This window comes from Lactuca saligna, chromosome 8 (genome assembly GCF_052625555.1).
Source record: "Lactuca saligna cultivar CGN05327 chromosome 8, ASM5262555v1, whole genome shotgun sequence".
NCBI lineage: Eukaryota > Viridiplantae > Streptophyta > Magnoliopsida > Asterales > Asteraceae > Lactuca > Lactuca saligna.
The window spans coordinates 237,339,637-237,360,070 of record NC_136424.1 but is presented as its reverse complement, the minus strand read 5'-3'; the positions used below and the strand labels follow the sequence as shown (position 1 = coordinate 237,360,070).

Sequence of the window (20,434 nt, the reverse complement as noted above, 5' to 3'; positions counted from 1 at the left end):
CTTATGATTTATCCATGGTAAGAAACTGAGTCTCTGATGCATCACAATACTAAATTACTATTAGATTAATAGACAGAAGCTAACGGTATTAGAAAAAACGATCATTTATGACCATGTTTTGAAATCCATTAGGACCATGTTCTTCAAAAAAAAAAAATAGTAAGGACGGAATTTGTGATATTTTTACAAAAAATTATCATCATATATAAGTTTCATCTATAAACATGCAATCAAAAAAGCAATCAGATTTGCTAAAACAGAGCAGTGGAAAATCTACATGTTTAGTTATATTTTTTTTTATCAATCTTAACTTTCAATAATCATTTCAAAAACCAAAAAAAAAAAAAAAAAAAAAAAAAAAAAAAAAAAAGGTTATTTGTAACTTCAATATCATATGGTCCATGATGCTAGAGGACAAATGAGTAAGGGTATATAATATTGCAACTCCATGATCATATATATGCATTAACGGATCATCTTTCATTTATATTTTTCAGTGATATTTGTGACCTACGAGCTTTCATAGTTTGGAGCTCGTTTCACAACGTCTGGGAGCTATGGTTGTATACGAGGTCAGTAATTATCATTTCTTGTTGGTCTAATGTCATTTTGTTAAATTCTTTGTCGAAGATTATGATTATCTTTGAAATTTACAAGTTTAGTCTACTGGATATGGCTTCTGTGTTTTCATGATGCAGGAACTAAAATACGTAGGATTTGTTCAGTTGATTGAGCTGAAAGCTTTAGCACTCTTGACGAATCTATATGATTTTTTCAAAGATAACTCCCTTTGTCTCAAAAGTGCGATTGTTTCTGTGGAAAGCAAAGTCATCTCCTCCTTACAACTGATTAACGAGAAGCTCATAATATTGTGTGACTATAAGCTTAGTTTTATTGATGACAAGGTACATATACACATACTGCTTTTCAACTAATAGATTATATGCAGTGTTTTTTAGCTAATGAAGTTAATTAACCGGATCGACATAATTTCATCTGTGAAGCTAGATATGATAATAATTTATGTGTTACGTTATGCATAAGTAATAACTTAACATATAAGTCATGAAATCTTAATTACTAAGCTTTAATTTTTTTATTTTTTTTCATTTCATTTCTTCATGATGTGTCCTGACTATTTTAAAACAATTTCATTTAACAGTTGGACAAATACGCTCCAGATTTTATCAAGAACCTCATCGCCGGATTAAATTCATATATTAAAGAAAAAGTATCTTTTATTGAGGAATTCTTTGGACCACTAGTCCACAAAGTAAGAACTATCCTTGAGGATGGGTTAAGCAGGATAGAGTCCCTCTTCCAAAAGTTTATTGACGCCCAGAAGTCTGTATTCCAAAACTTGGTTTCTAGAACTGAATCCATCCTTGAGAATGGACTTGACTATGCTAAAGAAGCACTAGACAAAATCAAAATTGTTGTGGGAAGTATCCCAATCATTGGTGAGGCAGCACAATCTATGATCACTATACGCATAGATATGGCTATTCAGTGGATCGAGACCACAACATCTTACATCAAGGAAAATGGTATATTTGGAACCATAACCTCAACAGTTAACCAAGTTGTAAAGGAAACTGAAGAAATAAGTGCATCCATCATCCAAAAAGGTACCGAATCAGCCAACCAAGTTATATACATAACCATATCTGTCGTCGGTGGTATCCCAATCATTGGTGACACAGCACAATCCATCATCACCACACAAACAGACATGGCAAGTCAATTGATCAATACCGCAACTTCTTCAATCAAGGAGAATGGCATATTTGGAGCTATCACGTCAGCTGTAGAACAAGTTGTAAGTGAGGCACAAGATGCAAGTGCATCCATCATCCAAAAGGGTACCGAATCAGTCAGCCAAGTTTTAGACACGACCATATCTGCTGTCGGTGGTATCCCAATCATTGGTGATGCGGCACAATCCATTATCACGTCACAAACAGACATGGCAAGTCAATTGATCGATGCCACAACTTCTTCGGTCAAGGAGAATGGTATATTTGGAACTATCACGTCAGTAACCACGTCAGTAACCCAAAATGTTATAAACGGGGCACAATCAACAACTGAATCCATCACCGAGTCAGTCAGCCAAGCTTTAGACACAACCACATCTGCTATCGGCAGTATCCCAATAATTGGTGAGGCAGCACAATCCATTATCACCTCACAAACAGATTCCGTCAAGGAGAATGGTATATTTGGAGCTATCACTTCAGCAGCCAAAAATGTTATAAGCGAGGCACAATCAACAACTGAATCCATCATCCAAAAGGGTACCGATTCAGCCAGTCAAGCTTTAGACACAACCAAATCTGTTATCGGCAGTATCCCAATAATTGGTGATACAGCACAATCCATCATCACCACACCAACAGACATGGCAAGTCAATTGATTGATACTACAACTTCTTCAGTAAAGGAGAATGGTATATTGGGAGCTATCACATCAGCAGGTAAAAATGTTATAAGCGGGGCACAATCAACAACTGAATCCATCATCCAAAAGGGTACCAACTCAGCCGGCCAAGCTTTAGGCTCAACCAAATACTTTGTCATCGGTATCCCAATCATTGGTGATGCAGCAGACTCCATCATCACTAAACAAACAGACATGGCAAATCAATTGATTGATAGTACAACTTCTTCGGTCAAGCAGAATGGTATATTTGGAGCTATCACGTCAGCAGCTGGACGTGTTGTAAACGAGGCACAAGCAACAGGTACATCCATCATCCAAAAGGGTACCGAGTCAGCCAGCCAAGCTTTAGACACAACCAAAAATGTTGTTGGTGGTATCCCAATCATTGGTGATGCAGCTCAATCCATCATCACCAAACAAACAGACATGGCAAATCAATTGATCGATACCACGACTTCTTCTGTCAAGGAGAATGGTATATTCGGTGCTATCAGCTCATTGACTCAAAATGTTGTGAAGGAAGCTCAAGCAACTGGTGGATCAATCATCCAAATGGGTTCTGATTCAGCTAGCCAAGCACTAGAAACAACCAAGTCGGTTGTCGGAAGTATCCCAATTGTTGGCAATGCAGCACAATCTATTATTACAACACAAACAGACACGGCTAGTGATGCGGCTGAAAACTCAACTTCGTCGGAAAAGAAGCATGGTTTATTAGGAGCTATTATATCAGCGGCAGGACAGGTTGTAGAAGATGTTGGAAATACAACAAACAAAATCATTGAAAAAGGTTCCGAATCTGTGGACAAAACCCTACAGAAAACCACATCCAGCATTGGAATTCTAGGAAATGTGGTAGGATCCATATTTGGGAAAAAATAAACCCAAAAAAGTGATTGTTTGGTTTATAATTATATTGTGAGGAATTATAAATTACATCATGGTATGTGGATAAATATACTTAATGATGCTAGAGAGCAAGTGACTATATGTACGTGGATATGTGTTTAAAAATCTACAGTAAACTGAAATAAATAAATGATCGAAATGTTAAAAAAAAATAGGGATGAATAGATTGCTTGGATTCTCTGAAAGTCGTGATTCACTCTCAAATTGAAGTATTTCGATAGTACAGATCGAACACAAAACTGTTGATATATTACAAGAAATAATCTTTTTGCAAATTGTTGATTATAGCATCTTTTTGCAAAATTAAAAAAGTACGTAAAAATAGATATAAATACGTAAAAATACATTTATACATTATATATAAGTTTTAACGAAATCTATAGAAAAGTCTCATTATTTTGGAAAAATTAATGATTTGGTTCTATCATGTGCTAAACCGGTAAAAAATAGCTAAAGTGAATAAATTATCCGGTTTTTTGTGCTTTTCTATTCAAAAAGTTAAAATATCGGGACTTTTCTATTCAAAAAATAAAATTTAGGATTTTATTAAAAAAAAATTTAAAGTATTGAGATTTTTCTGTAGATTTCATTTTATTTAATATATTCTTTAATAGATATTTATATTGATGCAGGAAAAAAAAAACGAAAAAACAAAATTTTAGCTTAGATTTACATTATTAATACTGAAAATTGAATTATATTTTGTTAAAATTCACAATTTGAATAATAATAAGATAAATTCATTCACATTGTGAATTTTGAAAATTACATGTTATATACAGTTCAAATTATTCATTTGTAAATTTGACAAAACTAATTTTTGAGTAATTAAAACTTTAAAATACTATAAAATTATAAAAAAAGAAAAACATACTTCGATTCATATGTAAATTTCACTAAATTAAATTGTCAATGATCAAAATATTGAAATAGTAAAACATATTTATATTATGAAGGATAAATACTGAATTATTTATAGTTCGGATTCACAAAATGCATCACACCAAATCAAGATAAAAACTAAAATATAACGATGTTGATGTCTATTTATTGACAAAAAAAGGTTAAAAACTTTGGTTTATTTAGTTATTTTTAACAAAATAAACCTAAATATCACGAAAATAACAAAATAACAAAGTGACATTTTTTTGAAAAAAAAAATATTTTTTACATACCAATATAGATGTCAATGGAAAAAATATAAAAAAAATTATGAATTTTGGTATATTCGATTTTTTTAATATAAAAAAATCCAAAAAATAGAAGAAAGAAAAAGAAAAAAAAAAAAAAAAAAAAAAAAAAAAAAAAAAAAAAAAAAAAAAAGAGTTTTTTTTTTGCATGTGTGTGTCCAGCCTCTTAATATGCATATGCATCCTAATTTTTGCCTACGTACGTAGGCACACAAGCACGCACGTATATGAAAAGGTTTAAGCATTTAAGTTACAATGTTAATTATACTCTTGTTCATATGTATATACGACAGTATATGCATTGGTGGAATTACTTAGTTGGTAGGGATAGTTCGTGCTACCTCTCAATTAATCCCTAAATTTTAAAAAAAAAAAAAAAAAAAAAAAAAAAGTTATATACATAAATGTAATGGTCTTAGATACAACTTCAACGCAATTACATCCCGTTACATTTAAAGCAAAGTCCAATAGCCCACTAATTGGTAAACATGACCCATTTAAATGTGAATGTTTTATATAATTATTTATGTACAATTTAACTTACGACATCAAGAAAAAAAAAAATTTGTTCTTAGTTCTCATCATCTCCTACGCCCTTGCTTGACCACAACTTTTTAGTTTCAATTTGGCTTTAAAAATTTGTTCTTAGTTCTCATCATCTCCTACGCCCTTGCTTGACCACAACTTTTTAGTTTCAATTTGGCTTTTTTCTTCCACAGTCACACTTGCATTCAAGGACTCATGAAACAAGTAATATTTAATTTTTCTATTTTTATTTTTTATAATTTTGCTTAATTTAGTTGTCAATTTGAAAACCTAATTAGTCAATTAGTTGTTCACTTGTGTTAGGTTTATATTTTCAATTATGAATTTTAAATATTTAATTGTGTTTATAGGGTTTGATTGAATTTTTTTTAAAAGGGTATTGGATGTTGGTAATAGTGATGAAAGTGGTGGAGGGAAAAGACCCAACCTCAACCTCAACCTCAACCACAACCACAGTTTTGATATTAATAATCTTCCTTCGGACCATGCGGATAGACCATGAATTACATCCTATCATCCAAATCAAAGGGATGAAATAAGGAGAATATATTGGATTAAATGACCTTCTCAACCAAAAGGTCATGATTTTCCATCAATAAAAATTGGTGATAAGAATAGACGTTTTGTAAAGGAATGGTTTGATGAATTTAATTGGTTAGAGTATAGCACAAACGAAAACAGAGCTTATTGTTTATGTTGTTACTTGTTTGGAGACATTGTGGGGCAACAAGGGGGGAGAGGTGTATTTGTGACGGGAGGCTTTGACACTTGGAGTAAAAAGAAATCATTGAAAGATCATGAGGGTAAAGTTGATAGTCATCACAACAAAGCAAAACAAAAGTGTGAAAATCTAGTAAAGAAAAACCAATCTATTAGTGAAGTTTTCCATAAGCAAACCGAAGTTGAAGCGAGTAACTATCAAATTCGATTACGTGCTACAACAATTGATACTTGTAGATTTTTGTTGAAAAATACGTTACCATTTCGCGGTCATGATGAGTCAGATGGCTCTCTTTCTAAGGGTCTTTTCATTGAACAATCATCATTCCTTCGGGACCATAATGAAAGCATTTATAACGTTACTTTACAAAATGCTCCCAAAAATGAAAAATTAACGTCTCCGAAGATTCAAAAAGAAAATTTTCAATGCTTTTCAAAGGAGATAATAAAGTCCATTTGTGAAGAAATTGGTAAGTATGTGTTTGCTATATTAGTAGATGAGTGTAGTGATGTATCAAAAAATGAAATGGCTATGGTTTTGCGATATGTTAATATCCTTGGAATTGTGAAGGAAAGATTTGTTGGAGTTGTGCAGGTGAAGAATACATCTTCTTTAACTCTAAAAGAAGTCATTGATTCGGTATTTACCAGCAATAACTTGAGTATACAGGTGTGAAATCATGAATTCCTTTCTTAGTATTTGAATTTTATCTATCTAATTTCTTATTTATATTATATATAATTTTTTTTTTTTTTTTTTTTTTTTTTGAAATAGGTAAGAGGACAAGGATATGATGGAGCAAGTAATATGTAGGGTGCATTTAACGGTTTGAAAGCATTGATATTGAAAGATAACCCTTCGGCATATTATGTACATTGTTTTGCACACCAACTTCAGTTAGTGGTTGTGGTTGTAGCAAAGAACCATGATGGTGCTGAAGATTTCTTTGAGCAATTAGCTTTGGTGGTTAATGTGGTATGTGTTTCTTGTAAAAGAAAAGATATCATACGGGAGAGTTACAAGGAAAGGGTTCAAAAAGAAATTGGTAATGGTGAAATTGACACTGAAAGATATTTAAATCAAGATATTTCTCTTGTTCAAACTGGAGATACAAGATGGTGTTCACATTATAAAACAATAACAAGTTTGAAGAATTTGTTTCCGGAGGTAGTCAGTGTTCTTAATTATGTTGAAGAGGAGAGATCTAGTTTTACATAACCGAAATCAAGCGTACAGTATTTTGTCATATTTCAAGACGCTTGATTTTGTGTTTTATTTACGCTTGATGTTGGAGATTTTTGATCTCACAGATACCTTGTCAAGACATCTTCAAAGAAAGGATCAAGATATTTTGGAAGCGGCTTCTTTGGTGAAAGTGACAATGAAAACGCTAAAAGCTTTAAGAAATAATGGATTTCCTTAAATATTAGAGAAGGTATTTTCTTTTTTTCAGAAACATAAAATTAAAATTGTGGAAATGTCCGAATGTTATGTTACTCTAAGAAACCGTAGGACCAAGATTACTAATCAAACATCACTTTGAAGTTAATATTTTCAACACAGTTTTAGATATGCAAATTCAAAAGTTTGGAAACCGTTTTAGTGAAGTGAGCACCGATTTACTAGAATACATGTCGACTTTGAGTCCTTGTAATTCATTTTCTATGTTTGACAAATCAAAGTTGGTGAAGCTAAGTGAATTGTACACAACGGATTTTACTGCTTTCGAAAAGGTGTATCTTGATGGTCAACTTGAAACCTATTATCACTCTTTGATTGATGATGAGAGATTTGCTAATTTGAAAGGCATTGCGAACCTTTCTTGTTTGATGGTGGAAACCGGAAAAGATCGTTCTTTTCATTTGGTTTATAGGTGATGTTAAGATTGAACAAGTGATGGAGCGCTTTCAAAAAATGGGTAAGCGAAGAGTTCAACTTTGAAATGTAAGACTTTTGCAGTAGTTTGTTATTTCTATTAAAATTGTAATTTTTAAATAGTTATCTTATTATCTTTTATCGGGAATTTTATTTTGTGCTACCCCTTGCAAATATTTCTGGTTCCGCCGTATATCAGATATTTTTGATCTTCTACCATCCATGAAAAAAGAAAACCTATGTTGCTTATAATAAAAAAAATACATAATACAAAAGGAATAATGGCTTTTCAAATATGGATTACCTTTTTTCTGAAAACAAAGTTTTTATTTAACACACACCAACAACATTACATCCACCAAGTTTAGCAGCTATCAAAATAGTCTTGATACACATCTTTAATAACAAATATTCAAGTGAACATTCAAAATAGCACAAGAAAGTACCTGCCTGCAATTTCTGAGATTGAACAGCTTTTTTTTTTTGGAATTTCAAACCCTGGGCAACAAATTATTAAGCTTTGTTTAGAATTTATAGCCAAAAGTAAAATAAATAAGTTATAGAGTTTAAAGAAACTTACAGTTTACTTGGAGGAAGAGGATGATGATTCAGTTTGATGATCTTGGAGAAGATCATCATAAGGGTCCCTACGACCTTCAACTTGGCTAATTTGGGCATCCCAAAAGATTTGAGCATTGTGGCGATCAAATGTCCAGAAACCATAAGGGCGAATTGGGTAACTCCACATTTCCTTTGTTTTTGCACAACGCTCCTTCATGTGATATGTATGTTCTCTGAATTTTCGGTCTCTTTCAACTGGATCTTCCATCATTCTCAGGATTAAGTTCTCAGCAAACTCCATGATGAAAGACATCTCTATGAAGTATGAACGGTGTGATTATGGATCAGAATGGTTGAATCAAAAGCAAAAACTTCAGAAACTAACATGAAATAAGAGTTTCTAACAAATTAATCATGACTCAAAGTAAGTGAGCCGAAAAGATATAGACTAAATCTGAAATGAAACACAATGTTTTTCAGCAATATCGAGATATTACAGGCGAAATGACAAATAAACGCAAATGAAGCGTCCAGTTGATAAATCCAATAATTAACAGAGGATGAGTTCTTTAGATCTAGACTCTGACAATAAAAAATAACATGTATTGAATCGAACACTAAACCCTAGGTTTCACAATCAGTTCGACATAGAACGGCCTAAATTTCAAAAAATCGAATCAAACTCAACAGCTCTATAAACAAAACAAGAATCGGTAACATAAATTTCTTGAAACAATATTCACGAATCGATCAGGTGAGCAGGTTTTACATATGAAAAAACAATTGATTTGACCACTTAATACAAAATCAAGACCAACAGATGATATTCGAAAGAAAATACAGACTCAAATCGATCGATTAGCTAAACTTGGAATATGTAATTACCTGTTCGCCTAATAAAAAAACGATGAAGATGAAGAGGAACAACCACAGCAAGCGAGCAACTATGAAGTCAAAATACGTCTGGCCGAAACTTCGTTGAAAAACAGTTCAATTTAATTTGGGCCATGACAGAGTTTGGTTACCCTCGAAATAATAGGCTTACGCACTCAGCTTCAATGCTAAGATAGAAACAAGTATTTTATGTGGATCCAGCCCATTTAAATAACGGTGAACCTTTAAATAACGTATTTATCCTATTTAAAATCTTGATATCATATTTTTCGTTGTCTAACGTTTTAAAATATTGGATTTTTTTAAATCTATTTTTTAAACAGTTTTTATTATTTAATATCTTTTTTATGTTATAAATCATTAAAAATAAAAAATAAAAAATAACAAAATATATCATAATAACCTTGCTTTCTAAATCATATGTATATTTTATTCCTGCGACATAGTACTTAGGAAGCACGGAAACTCCTCTTAGGGTCACGTTTCCGTTTCGGAAAAGCCATGGAAATGTTTTGGTGAAGTTTCTGCAACGTTTCTATTTTATTTTAGAAAAAACATCATAAATGGTCCCTATAGTTACCCAAAATCTGAAGTTTAGTTCCCATGGTTTAAAAACCTCATAGATGGTCTCAGTGTTTTCAAAACTTTTGATGTTTGGTCCTTTTTGCTAATTTTGTTAGTTTTCTACCGTTAAATGAATGGTATTTCTGTCATTTAACTATCCAGGGACTTTTTATGAGGTTTTCTTTTATTTTATTTTTTTTAAAAGAAAAAAATAATTAAATTTAATATCCAATGGATCTCTCTCTCTCTCTCTCTCACACACACACACACACATACCTGCAACAACCTCATCATTTCCTCTTCAATATACTTGTTCATCATTAAATCCAAATCAAACACCTCCACCGTTCACTCCTCCTGGACCACCGACTGCACCCACCATGGCAAATTCACCGCCCCACCGTACCCAATCCTACCATGCTCAACAATCGCCGAACATTTCATAGTCAAAAGCTTTAACCTATCGTCGGCATCCCCCTCGTTTACTCAGCCTCCTGAGGATTAAACCCCACTGCCGGTGAACACACCTCCGATGAAACATCATTCCCTTCAGCAACCCACTACCCCTATTATCTCATCAATGAATCAATCTCAAAGAAACCCAGATTGATGTTGATTTTTTCGACGAATCTGAGTCTCCTACCCCTTTCCCTTCAATCGACTTGCAGTCGTCAACCCTTTCATCTAGGTAATGCAGAAGTCGTTCTTGCACCCACCAACTTGATCCATATCAGGTATACACCCTTTAATTTCTCCTTCTTAGATCAGCTCATCTGAATTCAGTTTTGTTAACCTTTTTACAGACACACATGGACCAAGTTTTCTAGTATGTGCAACCAGCAATAACACATTTAGGTTTGCATCTATGTGTGTCTTCTTTCTCCTAACCCCTAAATCTTTTCTTCTTCTTCTCTTTAGGATTTGATTGATTCGATTCCATATTTGGGTATCTATTGGGCGAAAACCACTCCACATCTGGGTATCTATTAGAGCTTCATTTGTTTTTTGGTTCCAAATCATTCCAAAAAACGAAAGCAACTGGGATTATTCTGGATCTTGTCCTAAAACAACCCCTCTTGATGTGTGAATTGTTTGATACAGGTGGGTATTTGGTGTATAAATAAGAACAAAAACAAGACTAAGGGAGAAAATGGGAAAAGAAGGGTTCAAAACGATGAATAGTGTTGGGTTTTATTTTTCTGGTTTGTTTGTTTACAGAAGGGTTGGGATGTATTTAATTCTCTTCCAGAAATGATTTCAGATTCAAAAAAGAAAAATTGTTCTAGAAATGATTTCAGGTTCAAAAAAGAAAAATTGTTCCAGAAACGATTCTAAATTCATTGGTTTGGGGGTTTGTCAATGTAGGAGAAAGGGTGGGTGGAAGGCTTCTAATGCATTGTAGACGGCATAGGATTGATCCTTGAGGGTTACTTTATCGATTATCTTGGTAGTGGTGGTGGCATGTTTATATGTGTGTTCTTGATTACTGAAGAACAAACCAATATATGTGTTGGTTGCTGACGAGAGAGAGAGAGAGAGAGAGAGAGAGAGAGAGAGAGAGAGAGAGAGAGAGAGAGAGAGAGAGAGAGAGACCTTTTATATATTTAATTATGTTTAATTTTTTCTTTTTTAAAAAAATACGAGAAAACATCATAAATGGTCCCTGAGGTGGTGAAATGATGAAAATATCCTTCAGTTAGCGGACAAACTTAACGGGGTTAGCAAAAAGGACCAAACATTAAAAGTTTTGAAAATACAAAGACCATCTATGAGGTTTTTAAACTACGGAGACTAAACTTCAGATTTTGGGTAACTACAGGGACCATTTATGATTTTTTTTTTCTTTATTTTAGGTTTTTCGGTGAAGTTATCTGATTCTAAGGGATTCATCGATCATATTAGCAAATAATATGCTACACCCGTCTTCTATTTCAAGAAATTTATGATCAATTATCGTCGATAAGCAAATAATCTAGGTCTCCACACCTTGGATTTTTATGGGTTTTTATGTGATTTTCTGTTAACGGTTTGATTAATCGTAGTATGTGGTTTCAAAATCGGTTTCTTGACTTGAACCATCTATAGTGTTGATGCAGAGTTATTTTGGGCGAATGGAAAGTTCACACAAATTTGTAGTTATTGATAAAATCTTCTTCGCTGTTTTACTAGAAAGAATTAAAATGGAGTGTTATTGTTTCGATCGTAATCGCGATGCTTGCTTAAATACCTTTCTTTTTTTTCTTGAATTTTTCTTATAGGGAATCTTGATTTATGATATTCTTTTCTTATATTTATATGCAAACCTGTATTTTTTTTTCAATGGCGTAACAAACTGTGGTTTAATTTTGAACGATTACAGTAGTGTTTGGGTATGCATTTTCAAATTGATGAATCATAATCTGATAACCAAATTAATAGTTGATTAAAATATCAAATTAAGTTACGCTTCTTGTTTCATTCTTTATTTTTTATGCAAAACCTGCATTTAGTTAATTGGGTTAACAATTGGTGGTCTAATTTTTGAACAACTTAGAGTGATATGTGAATGTGTATAAGGAACTCTTCCTTTGAAAGAAAGATTATTATGACATTTAACCCACGAGAATCTTCGGTACACACCTACACCTTTAAAAGATTTAGTATTTTTAGAGTTTACACTTTACATCAATATATATCTATTTTGAAATCTACTGTAATAAATAATTTTTTTTTACTATTTGTCACACTCTAATTCAATTTACCAAATGTCATTTTATGGTTATTTAAATTTTTTTTCCACATGTCACTTTATAAGTTTTTCTGTTTTATTAAATTTCACATAATATTTTAATGTAATAATTGCAATAATCTATTCTAATAAATAAATGTTTTTCTGTCACTTGTCACACTCTCATTCAATTTGCCAAATATCATTTTGTGGTTATATTGAATTAATTTTTTTTCACATGTCATTTTATAAGTTTTTCTATTTTATTAAATTTCACATAATATTTTAATATAATAATTGCAATATATCTATATATATATATATATATATATATATATATATATATATATATATATATATATATATATATATATATATCAATTTCATTAATCAACTTACCTTTTAATTTCAAAATTCTTAAAACATTTCCATTATAATAATCCATTATTTTTCTTATTTTATTATAAATTCAAAGTTCCAAAATATTTTCTATATTTATATTTAACTTTTTTTTTAAATTAATACATGTAATACATGGGTCTGATAACTAGTTTCTTTAATATATTGTCATATCTCTATCTTGAATTTTTGAGTTTTTCTGTTTTCCATTTTCGTTCTGTATTTGTTTTCCGTTATCGTATTCGTTTCCGTGCAACTTAACATGATACCCTACGAATTCTACTTGTCAATCAACACAAGAATCGCGTCTTTTTTTTTTCTTCTCGTCATATGTGTTACAATCGACTACATCGTCAAGTAAATTTAAGTTTTTATTAGTTAGTGTAATATCCAATTCGTTGTTAGATGTATGGATCACTTCAATTTTTGCTGAGAAGCAACTAACAAAAAAAACATCACAAGTTAATCTGGACTTTACTTTTGGATGAATGGAGTTATAAAAGAGCGAACCTTTAATCCAAGAAGTTTAATGGGCATAATCTGTCCGGGAACAATGCACTCTGCCTTGCTGCTTCCATTATTGCTTATATTCCTAACCCATTTCCAATTGGAACCATGTGTTGCAGAATTCCAATTCAAAACCCAAAAGATTCAAAAATGAACTAAAACCCACAATAAATTATAAAATAGTTTACAGATACAATCACTCTAATTTGGAACCTTTATGTAGTCACAAACACAATTGATAAACATATTACATCTACAATCACCCCAATCCCCCAATCCCCTTTTAGCGAAGAAAGTTTTTAAAATACCCCAAGTTATCATGAACTTCAATTTTTCATTTAAATAGAGGAGCACCCATGTTCAATGAACAAATATAGAACCCACACACTAATAATTTACTAAATTTAAACATACATAGGCACAAAATTCAAACATACCTTCATGAGGGAGACGATGTAGTTGGTGTAGGGGTTTTGAGTGAGGAAAAGAATAGGAGAATGGAGGCGTTTGACACCTGTAGGGGGTGGGTGCACTTCGTGGTGCGTCTATTTGTAACACAACTCTTCCTTTCATTGACAATAATTGGTTATTTGTTATGGTTGAAAAGTAAGGGAGGAATAGGAAGGATGAAGGAATGAGGGGTAAATTGGTTGATCCAATTTATAGCTCTAATATTAAAGGGTAATTTAGTCGATTAATTTTTTTTGATAAATTAATTAATATGATTATAAAATATAAAATATTGATTAAAATGTTTAAAAAATAGATTTTGACAAATCTGATATTTTAAAAGATTAAGAAATGAATTTTTGATATTTAAAGTTAATACTGGGCAAATACGATATCTTGGCAAATACGATATCTTAAAATTTAACAAATGTATATACGAAATTCTCCCTAAATAATAAAATCGTGTGTGTAGAAATAAGGTTTAATCCTAAAGTTTAACACTTTTCATTAAAAAAATCACAAATAGATTAATCATTATAGTGAGATGTTTAATAAAATCTATTAATTTTGTGTGGTTGAGTAAAATAGCCATTTGATTAAAACATACTTTTTGGTCTTAGTGGGTTGTCCAACGCATTAATTTTTTTCATACTATTGTGATTTGATCATAGAAATCTCTATTGCACTGTTTGATAATAGTTTTGGTCTCTAGACTTAACCTCATATGTTTATTCTAGTTAAATACATGAGAAAAGACAATTTTACTAAGATCTCCCATTATGTATAGTCCTAAGATTTTCCATTAACTGAAAATTACATTAATGAACAGTTTTTAAAGTATATGTTCAAATTACAATATCAGTAGGCTTAAACAATGTTGGTGATTTTATATCACTAATATTATTTAAGTGTAATGCGGTTAATTTGTTGATCAATGTCACTTTGATAATTATTGAACAAATCAGTGTGGTGTGGAGTACATATTTGTTTCATTTTGTCTTTGTTGAAAGTATACTGTTATTATAAGGGCAAAGCCCCTAAACCAACGGGGGTCCGGGGTCAGCACCCCTAGGAGCAGGGTACAAGGGGTGACAGCCCCTGGCGGGGTCCAAGTGGATAGAAATACAAATTTTTGATAAATGCACCCAATTTTGTGATCCATATTCTAGAGTCGGATTTAAGTTGGTTTATGACCATTTTTTGGACAGTTTTAGTACATAATACTGTCATGTGGTAGTTTTAATACAATATGTTTTTCTTGTTAGATGATCATTTCGAAATCTGTTTTTTGGTACTCTTCTTCTTCATAACATCTTGAACACTCTCTCTTATGTTTCTCTCATTTTCTGAGTCTTATCCGATTAAAGATTGGGAGTACCACCCAAATACTTTAATATGAAATATACACGATTCTTAGAATTTCCAAGCCTTTCTATACCCTAAATTTATAACAAATATTAAAGTATTTTCGTGATCATGGAAAGTGGAGATTTTGTGAAGGAAATGACAAGTAAGTTTGACAAACTGAACAAGTTTGAAGGGAAAGACTTTCGTAGATGGCAGAAGAAGATGAAGTTTCTCCTTACCACTCTAAAAGTGGTCTTTGTTCTGCGTACACCCATGCTAGTCTTACCATAATCTATTGAATATGAACCATTTGAGGCAACAAGAAGGAGATAAAAGTAGGCAAATGATGATTACATATGTCGTGGTCATATTCTCAATGGTATGTCTGACTCTCTCTTTGATGTATATCAAAATTTCAAATCTGTAAAAGAACTGTGGGATTATCTTGAATCCAAATACATGGATGAAGATGCTTCTAGCAAGAAGTTTCTTGTTAGTAACTTTATTTGTTACAAGATGATTGACTCTAGGTCTGTTATGGAACAATTCCATGAAATGCTAAGAATTCTAGGATAGTTTTCTCAACCCAATCTGAAAATGGATGAAGCTATTTTTGTGGCTATGATCATTGATAAACTGCCCCCTTTCTGGAAAGATTTTAAACATAATATGAAACATAACAAAGAGGAATTGACTTTGACTCAACTTGGAAGCCATTTACGGAATGAATAGTCCTTAAGGACTCAGGAACTTGATAACAATCCTAAAGGCAAGAACTAAGTTGGTTGCTCTTCTGTGAACATGGTGGATAGAGAAGGATTAAAGAACCAAAAGAAGTTTAATGGAAAAATGAAGTTTAAAGGAAAGGATGACAAGTCTTCTAACAAGAAGGCTAAAGTGGTGTGTTGGAATTGTAAAAAACCGTGCCACTTTAAGAAACATTATCGTTTTCGTAAAGTGAACAATGATGGTGCTGGGAAATGTTGCAACTAAACCAATCAAGGGACTAGGATCTGTTTTACTTAACTTTACTTTTGGGAAATGTTTGTGTTTCATCAGTGCTTTATATGTTCCAGGGATTCGTAAGAATCTTGCATATGAAATTGTATTAAATAATTATGACTACAAACAAGTATTAGAACGTGACAAGTATATCTTGTCAATACATGGTTATTTTATTAGATTTGGATATGTATGTAATGGAATGATTAGACTTAATATTAATTCTCCTTCTATTGATAATTCTGTTTGTATGGCTTCTACTAGTTCTAGAAATAATTTTACTAATTATGAATGATGGCATGCTAGACAAGGACACATTCATTACAAGAGATTAAAAGACATGTCTAAAATAAGTTTAATTCCTGCTTTTGATATGCAAAATAATGGAAAATGGAAAACATGTATGCTAACTGAAATCACTTGAAAACCTTTCAAAGATGTTGTTAGGGAAAGCTAAGTGTTGGATCTTATATATAGTGATTTCACTAAAAGAAAAAACACGATTTTGCTAGGGAAGGTCACTATGGAACGTATTTTCGTTGTTAATCTGCAATGGATCGTGATATGAAATGTCATTCCATAGCAATATTGCTACTACATTGTCTATGGATTTTATTTATGGTAGCGAGCATGGGACTTGCTAGGGAAAATGCTACTGACTCCATATCTATTGGTATTATGCTACCGATAGTTCTATGGAGCAAAAATTCATAGCAATTTTCCAACGAAATTTGTTACTAAATCATTTTCCGTTGTAATGCTGCTATGGAATTCATTATCGTGGTTACTATGCCATGGAGTTTGTGACGGAAACCAATTTTGTAGTTGAATTGCTATGAAAGTACCATTCGTAGGTATTTGCGTGGGAATTCTGCTATGGAATATGATTTCGTTTTCTTGTTTTGCTCTGGAACAAAACATATAGTTAATTTGTGACGACATTTGTTAGGATGCTGTATGCTTAATAAATATTTTTATACTATGGATGATTTATTATTATGATGAATGGAATTTGTAAGATATGGTTTGAATGAAATGTTTTTGAATTGGTATGGAGTGACCATCTCATATCAGAGGTCTGGAGTTCAAGTCTCGGTGGAGACATAGGTGGTTATTTAGAAGTAGATTAGTTAGTTTGCCATTTCAAAAAAAATGTGTCATAAACTAATGGCTAAAAATGTAAAAATGAATTATAAAGTAGATATTGCTGGCAAGCGGACTCGAACTTAAGCCTATGGTAGAAAAGGGAACGGTTAAGCCAGTTGTGCTAATCAAATTGTGTATACTTTCTTGAAAACATAGTATATAATGAATAATTAACAACGAATTCATTACAAACTTATTCTTAATTACATTAAACGGGCATGTTATAATCTATGTAGATTATTTTCCTTAATAACGAATTCATTACAAACTTATTTTTAATTACATTAACTATACTTTATCACAAAAATAACATGGGTTTTACGTATACTTCATCCTACTCAAACAACATAGCAAGCAAAAATGGCTAAAATGCCCTTTTAACATAATGATGTAAACACAAAACTAAAATAAAATTATAGTAGTACTATACAACTTCATATACAATACAATAAGAACACTAATATTCAATGTCCAATATATTATCAACCATTAATATTTTTAAGAAATATACAAAACCTACCTTACTCTACATACCAACGACAAACCGTGCAATATCTTTGTCGATCATCATCCTTTTCATGGCCTACTGCAAATGCACCTTTAACAGAATGATGTGGGTCTTCACATTGGAATGTGATGTTATTCGATGTAAGTCTATGAACAACATCAGTAGCCCACAACAACTCTTTGGCACTATCAACAACACCCGTGTACTCCCCATCATCCGGAACTGTCCAACCAAAATAAGCATCAAGTAATTGTAAACCTACACATTAAAATATCCATCAATTAATCCAATATATCCTTTTCAATACAACAGTAAATATTATACAACACAACACAACTAACTACTAACCCCAAACTACAAACATGCCTTAATTAACTATATACATAATTTAATTTACATATATACCATATATACATACCTTCATCACATTGATGAGGCCCTCTTGAAATTTAGATCATTCCAAGCAAATAAATTGCCTCAAGATGATCTTCATTTGCTGCTTGTCTCAACAAAGACAATCCTAAATCAAAATTGCCAAAATAAAAGAACTCATCATGTTGACAGAATATCAATATCAATATATAACATCAATGACACAAAACATTAATAAATGGTATAAACTACATATATTTAATGACAATACACATACAATGGTTTATGGACCGTCTGCTCAAGTTGAATGTGAACTTTGATGAGGAGCTGGCTATAGATATCATTCTACACTCCTTACCTCCATGTTATGATCATTTCCGTATGACTTATCATATGAACAAAGAGGTAGTCACTTTGAGCAAGCTTCAGGGTCTTTTGAGGATTACTGAAAGTGGTCTTACAGGTAAAACTGTTGTGTCTACTCCTACTGCCAATGCCTCTATTTTGGCAATTGGACAAGGCAAGGGGAAGAAGAGGAAGGCTCCTTCTAAGAGCCGCAAGGGAAAGTCTCTTGATGAGAAGGTTACACCCACCCATGCAGGTATTTATACTATTCTATCTAAAAACTCATCACATATTAACTCTTGGATGCTTGACACAAGTTATGGATTTCACATTTGTTCTAATGTGCAGGGCGTAAAAAGAAGTAAGGATGTGGAGCATGGGAAGATAAACTTGATTATGGGGAATAGGAAAGTATCACCTGTCACCAAGATTGGAGTTTACTCTTTATTGATTAGTAGTGGATTAGAAATAGATTTGAATAATTGTTGCTACTCATATGACATGGCGATAAACATTATTTCCTTTCATGATTTGTACAAACATAGTTTTACTTTTTCATTTGATAATGAAATCGGTGCAATAAATGTTTATTATAATGGTGTTTTTTTTAGAGCACTACCTTGTAATGGTGTATATGAAACTGTGATGGTTGTAGACAACTTAGGAAATAATGTGTTGCATATTGATTCTTCCAAATGATTTGGATAAGGCATCCCCTTGGCATTGTCGTCTTGGACATGTCAAGAAGAAGCGCATAGGCCAACTCCAAAAGGCTGGAGTCTTGGAGTCATTCGACTTAAGGTCGGATGACACTTGCGAATCTTGTTTGTTTGGAAAGACGACTAAATCACTCTTCAGTGGTACTGGTGAGAGGGGTGAAGGTTTGTTGGATCTCATACACACCGATGTGTGTGGGCCCTTCAGAACTGCCACAAGGGATGCTAACTACTTCTATGTGACTTTTACTGATGATTACAGTAGATATGGATATGTCTACTTAATCAAGCATAAGTCAGAAACATTTGAAAGATTCAAAGAGTTTAAGCAAGAAGTGGAGAATTAGTTGGGCAGGAAGATAAAGATGCTCCGATCCGATCGAGGTGGTGAGTATCTTAGTATCGAGTTCCAAGCCCAATTAGCATGTAAATTGACCACTAAGGCCCAATAAACATGTAAAAGGGTAATTTAGGCCCAATAAACATGTGATCCAGTGTTCAGGCCCAAAATAACATGTAAATGGGCTGCAAGGCCCAATAAACATGTCATGGAAAATATTAAGCCCGATATACACTTAAATGGACCCTTAAGGCCCATTGGCCATGTAATGAGAGTATTAGGCCCAATAAAAATTGTTATCGATGTATTTCGTCCATTCGTTATTATTTTGTTGTTTGTTTTAGCTCGAGGTATTACCAAGACAACCAAAAATATCTAATTTTTGTAATAGTGACACTTTTGGCCTACTAGATCGGAAATATACATTTTAGTCACATTTTTGGAAAATTTGACACTTTAGATCCCTTAAGAATAAAAGTCTTCAATTTATGGGCTTAATTCAAATATAATGACCATTTGTGTCCCATTTTTGTTGAAATTTTATTTTCGGCCCAAAATTCATAAATATTTACAATTTCGGCCCAATTAAATCTAATTTAACATTTTTGACCCAAATACATCTAAATGAGCATTTTTGGCCGAAATATATAAATTCTGTTGTTTTCAACCCATTTCTACAAAAATTACATTTTCAACCCATTTTTGATAAAAATGATAATTTCGGCCCAATTTTTATAAAAATAATAATTTTGGCCCAAATTCGAGGACAGTGACATTTTCAGCCTATATATCCATAAATTTAATTTCTTTCTCAAATTTGTATAAAATGACATTATATTCCACAAAAACTAAATTTTTTACACTTTAAGTTAGGCTTGACAATTGGGTTGGC

General features: G+C 32.3%; 4 protein-coding genes across 5 annotated transcripts; 3 read left to right on the top strand and 1 right to left on the bottom strand.

Moving 5' to 3' along the window:
• Positions 1–434: 434 nt before the first annotated feature.
• LOC145008807 (uncharacterized) lies at positions 435–3,537 on the top strand. The gene is made up of 3 exons (XM_078967416.1): positions 435–572; positions 699–905; positions 1,163–3,537. Exons 1-3 carry the CDS (start codon positions 558–560, stop codon positions 3,323–3,325), a joined length of 2,385 nt encoding a protein of 794 aa, XP_078823542.1. The 5' UTR covers positions 435–557; the 3' UTR covers positions 3,326–3,537.
• A 2,797-nt stretch (positions 3,538–6,334) lies between these two features.
• On the top strand, positions 6,335–7,219 carry LOC145010547 (uncharacterized). Its single transcript, XM_078969072.1, has 4 exons — positions 6,335–6,478; positions 6,584–6,611; positions 6,726–6,966; positions 7,120–7,219. The coding sequence occupies exons 1-4, from the start codon at positions 6,335–6,337 to the stop codon at positions 7,217–7,219; spliced, it is 513 nt and encodes a 170-aa protein (XP_078825198.1).
• Positions 7,220–7,380: 161 nt separating this feature from the next.
• Positions 7,381–7,686, top strand: LOC145010546 (uncharacterized). The gene has a single exon (XM_078969071.1). It carries the CDS (start codon positions 7,381–7,383, stop codon positions 7,684–7,686), a length of 306 nt encoding a protein of 101 aa, XP_078825197.1.
• Positions 7,687–7,952: 266 nt separating this feature from the next.
• Positions 7,953–13,778, bottom strand: LOC145013014 (NADH-ubiquinone oxidoreductase). Of its 2 annotated transcripts, none has more exons than XM_078971817.1 (3): positions 13,754–13,778; positions 8,265–8,560; positions 7,953–8,182 (listed from the first exon to the last, which is right to left on the bottom strand). In XM_078971817.1, exon 2 carries the CDS (start codon positions 8,556–8,558, stop codon positions 8,268–8,270), a length of 291 nt encoding a protein of 96 aa, XP_078827943.1. In that variant the 5' UTR covers positions 8,559–8,560; positions 13,754–13,778; the 3' UTR covers positions 7,953–8,182; positions 8,265–8,267. The 2 variants fall into 2 exon arrangements, with proteins under 2 accessions (XP_078827943.1, XP_078827944.1); XM_078971818.1 differs by lacking the exon at positions 13,754–13,778 and adding an exon at positions 9,131–9,287.
• Positions 13,779–20,434: the final 6,656 nt, after the last annotated feature.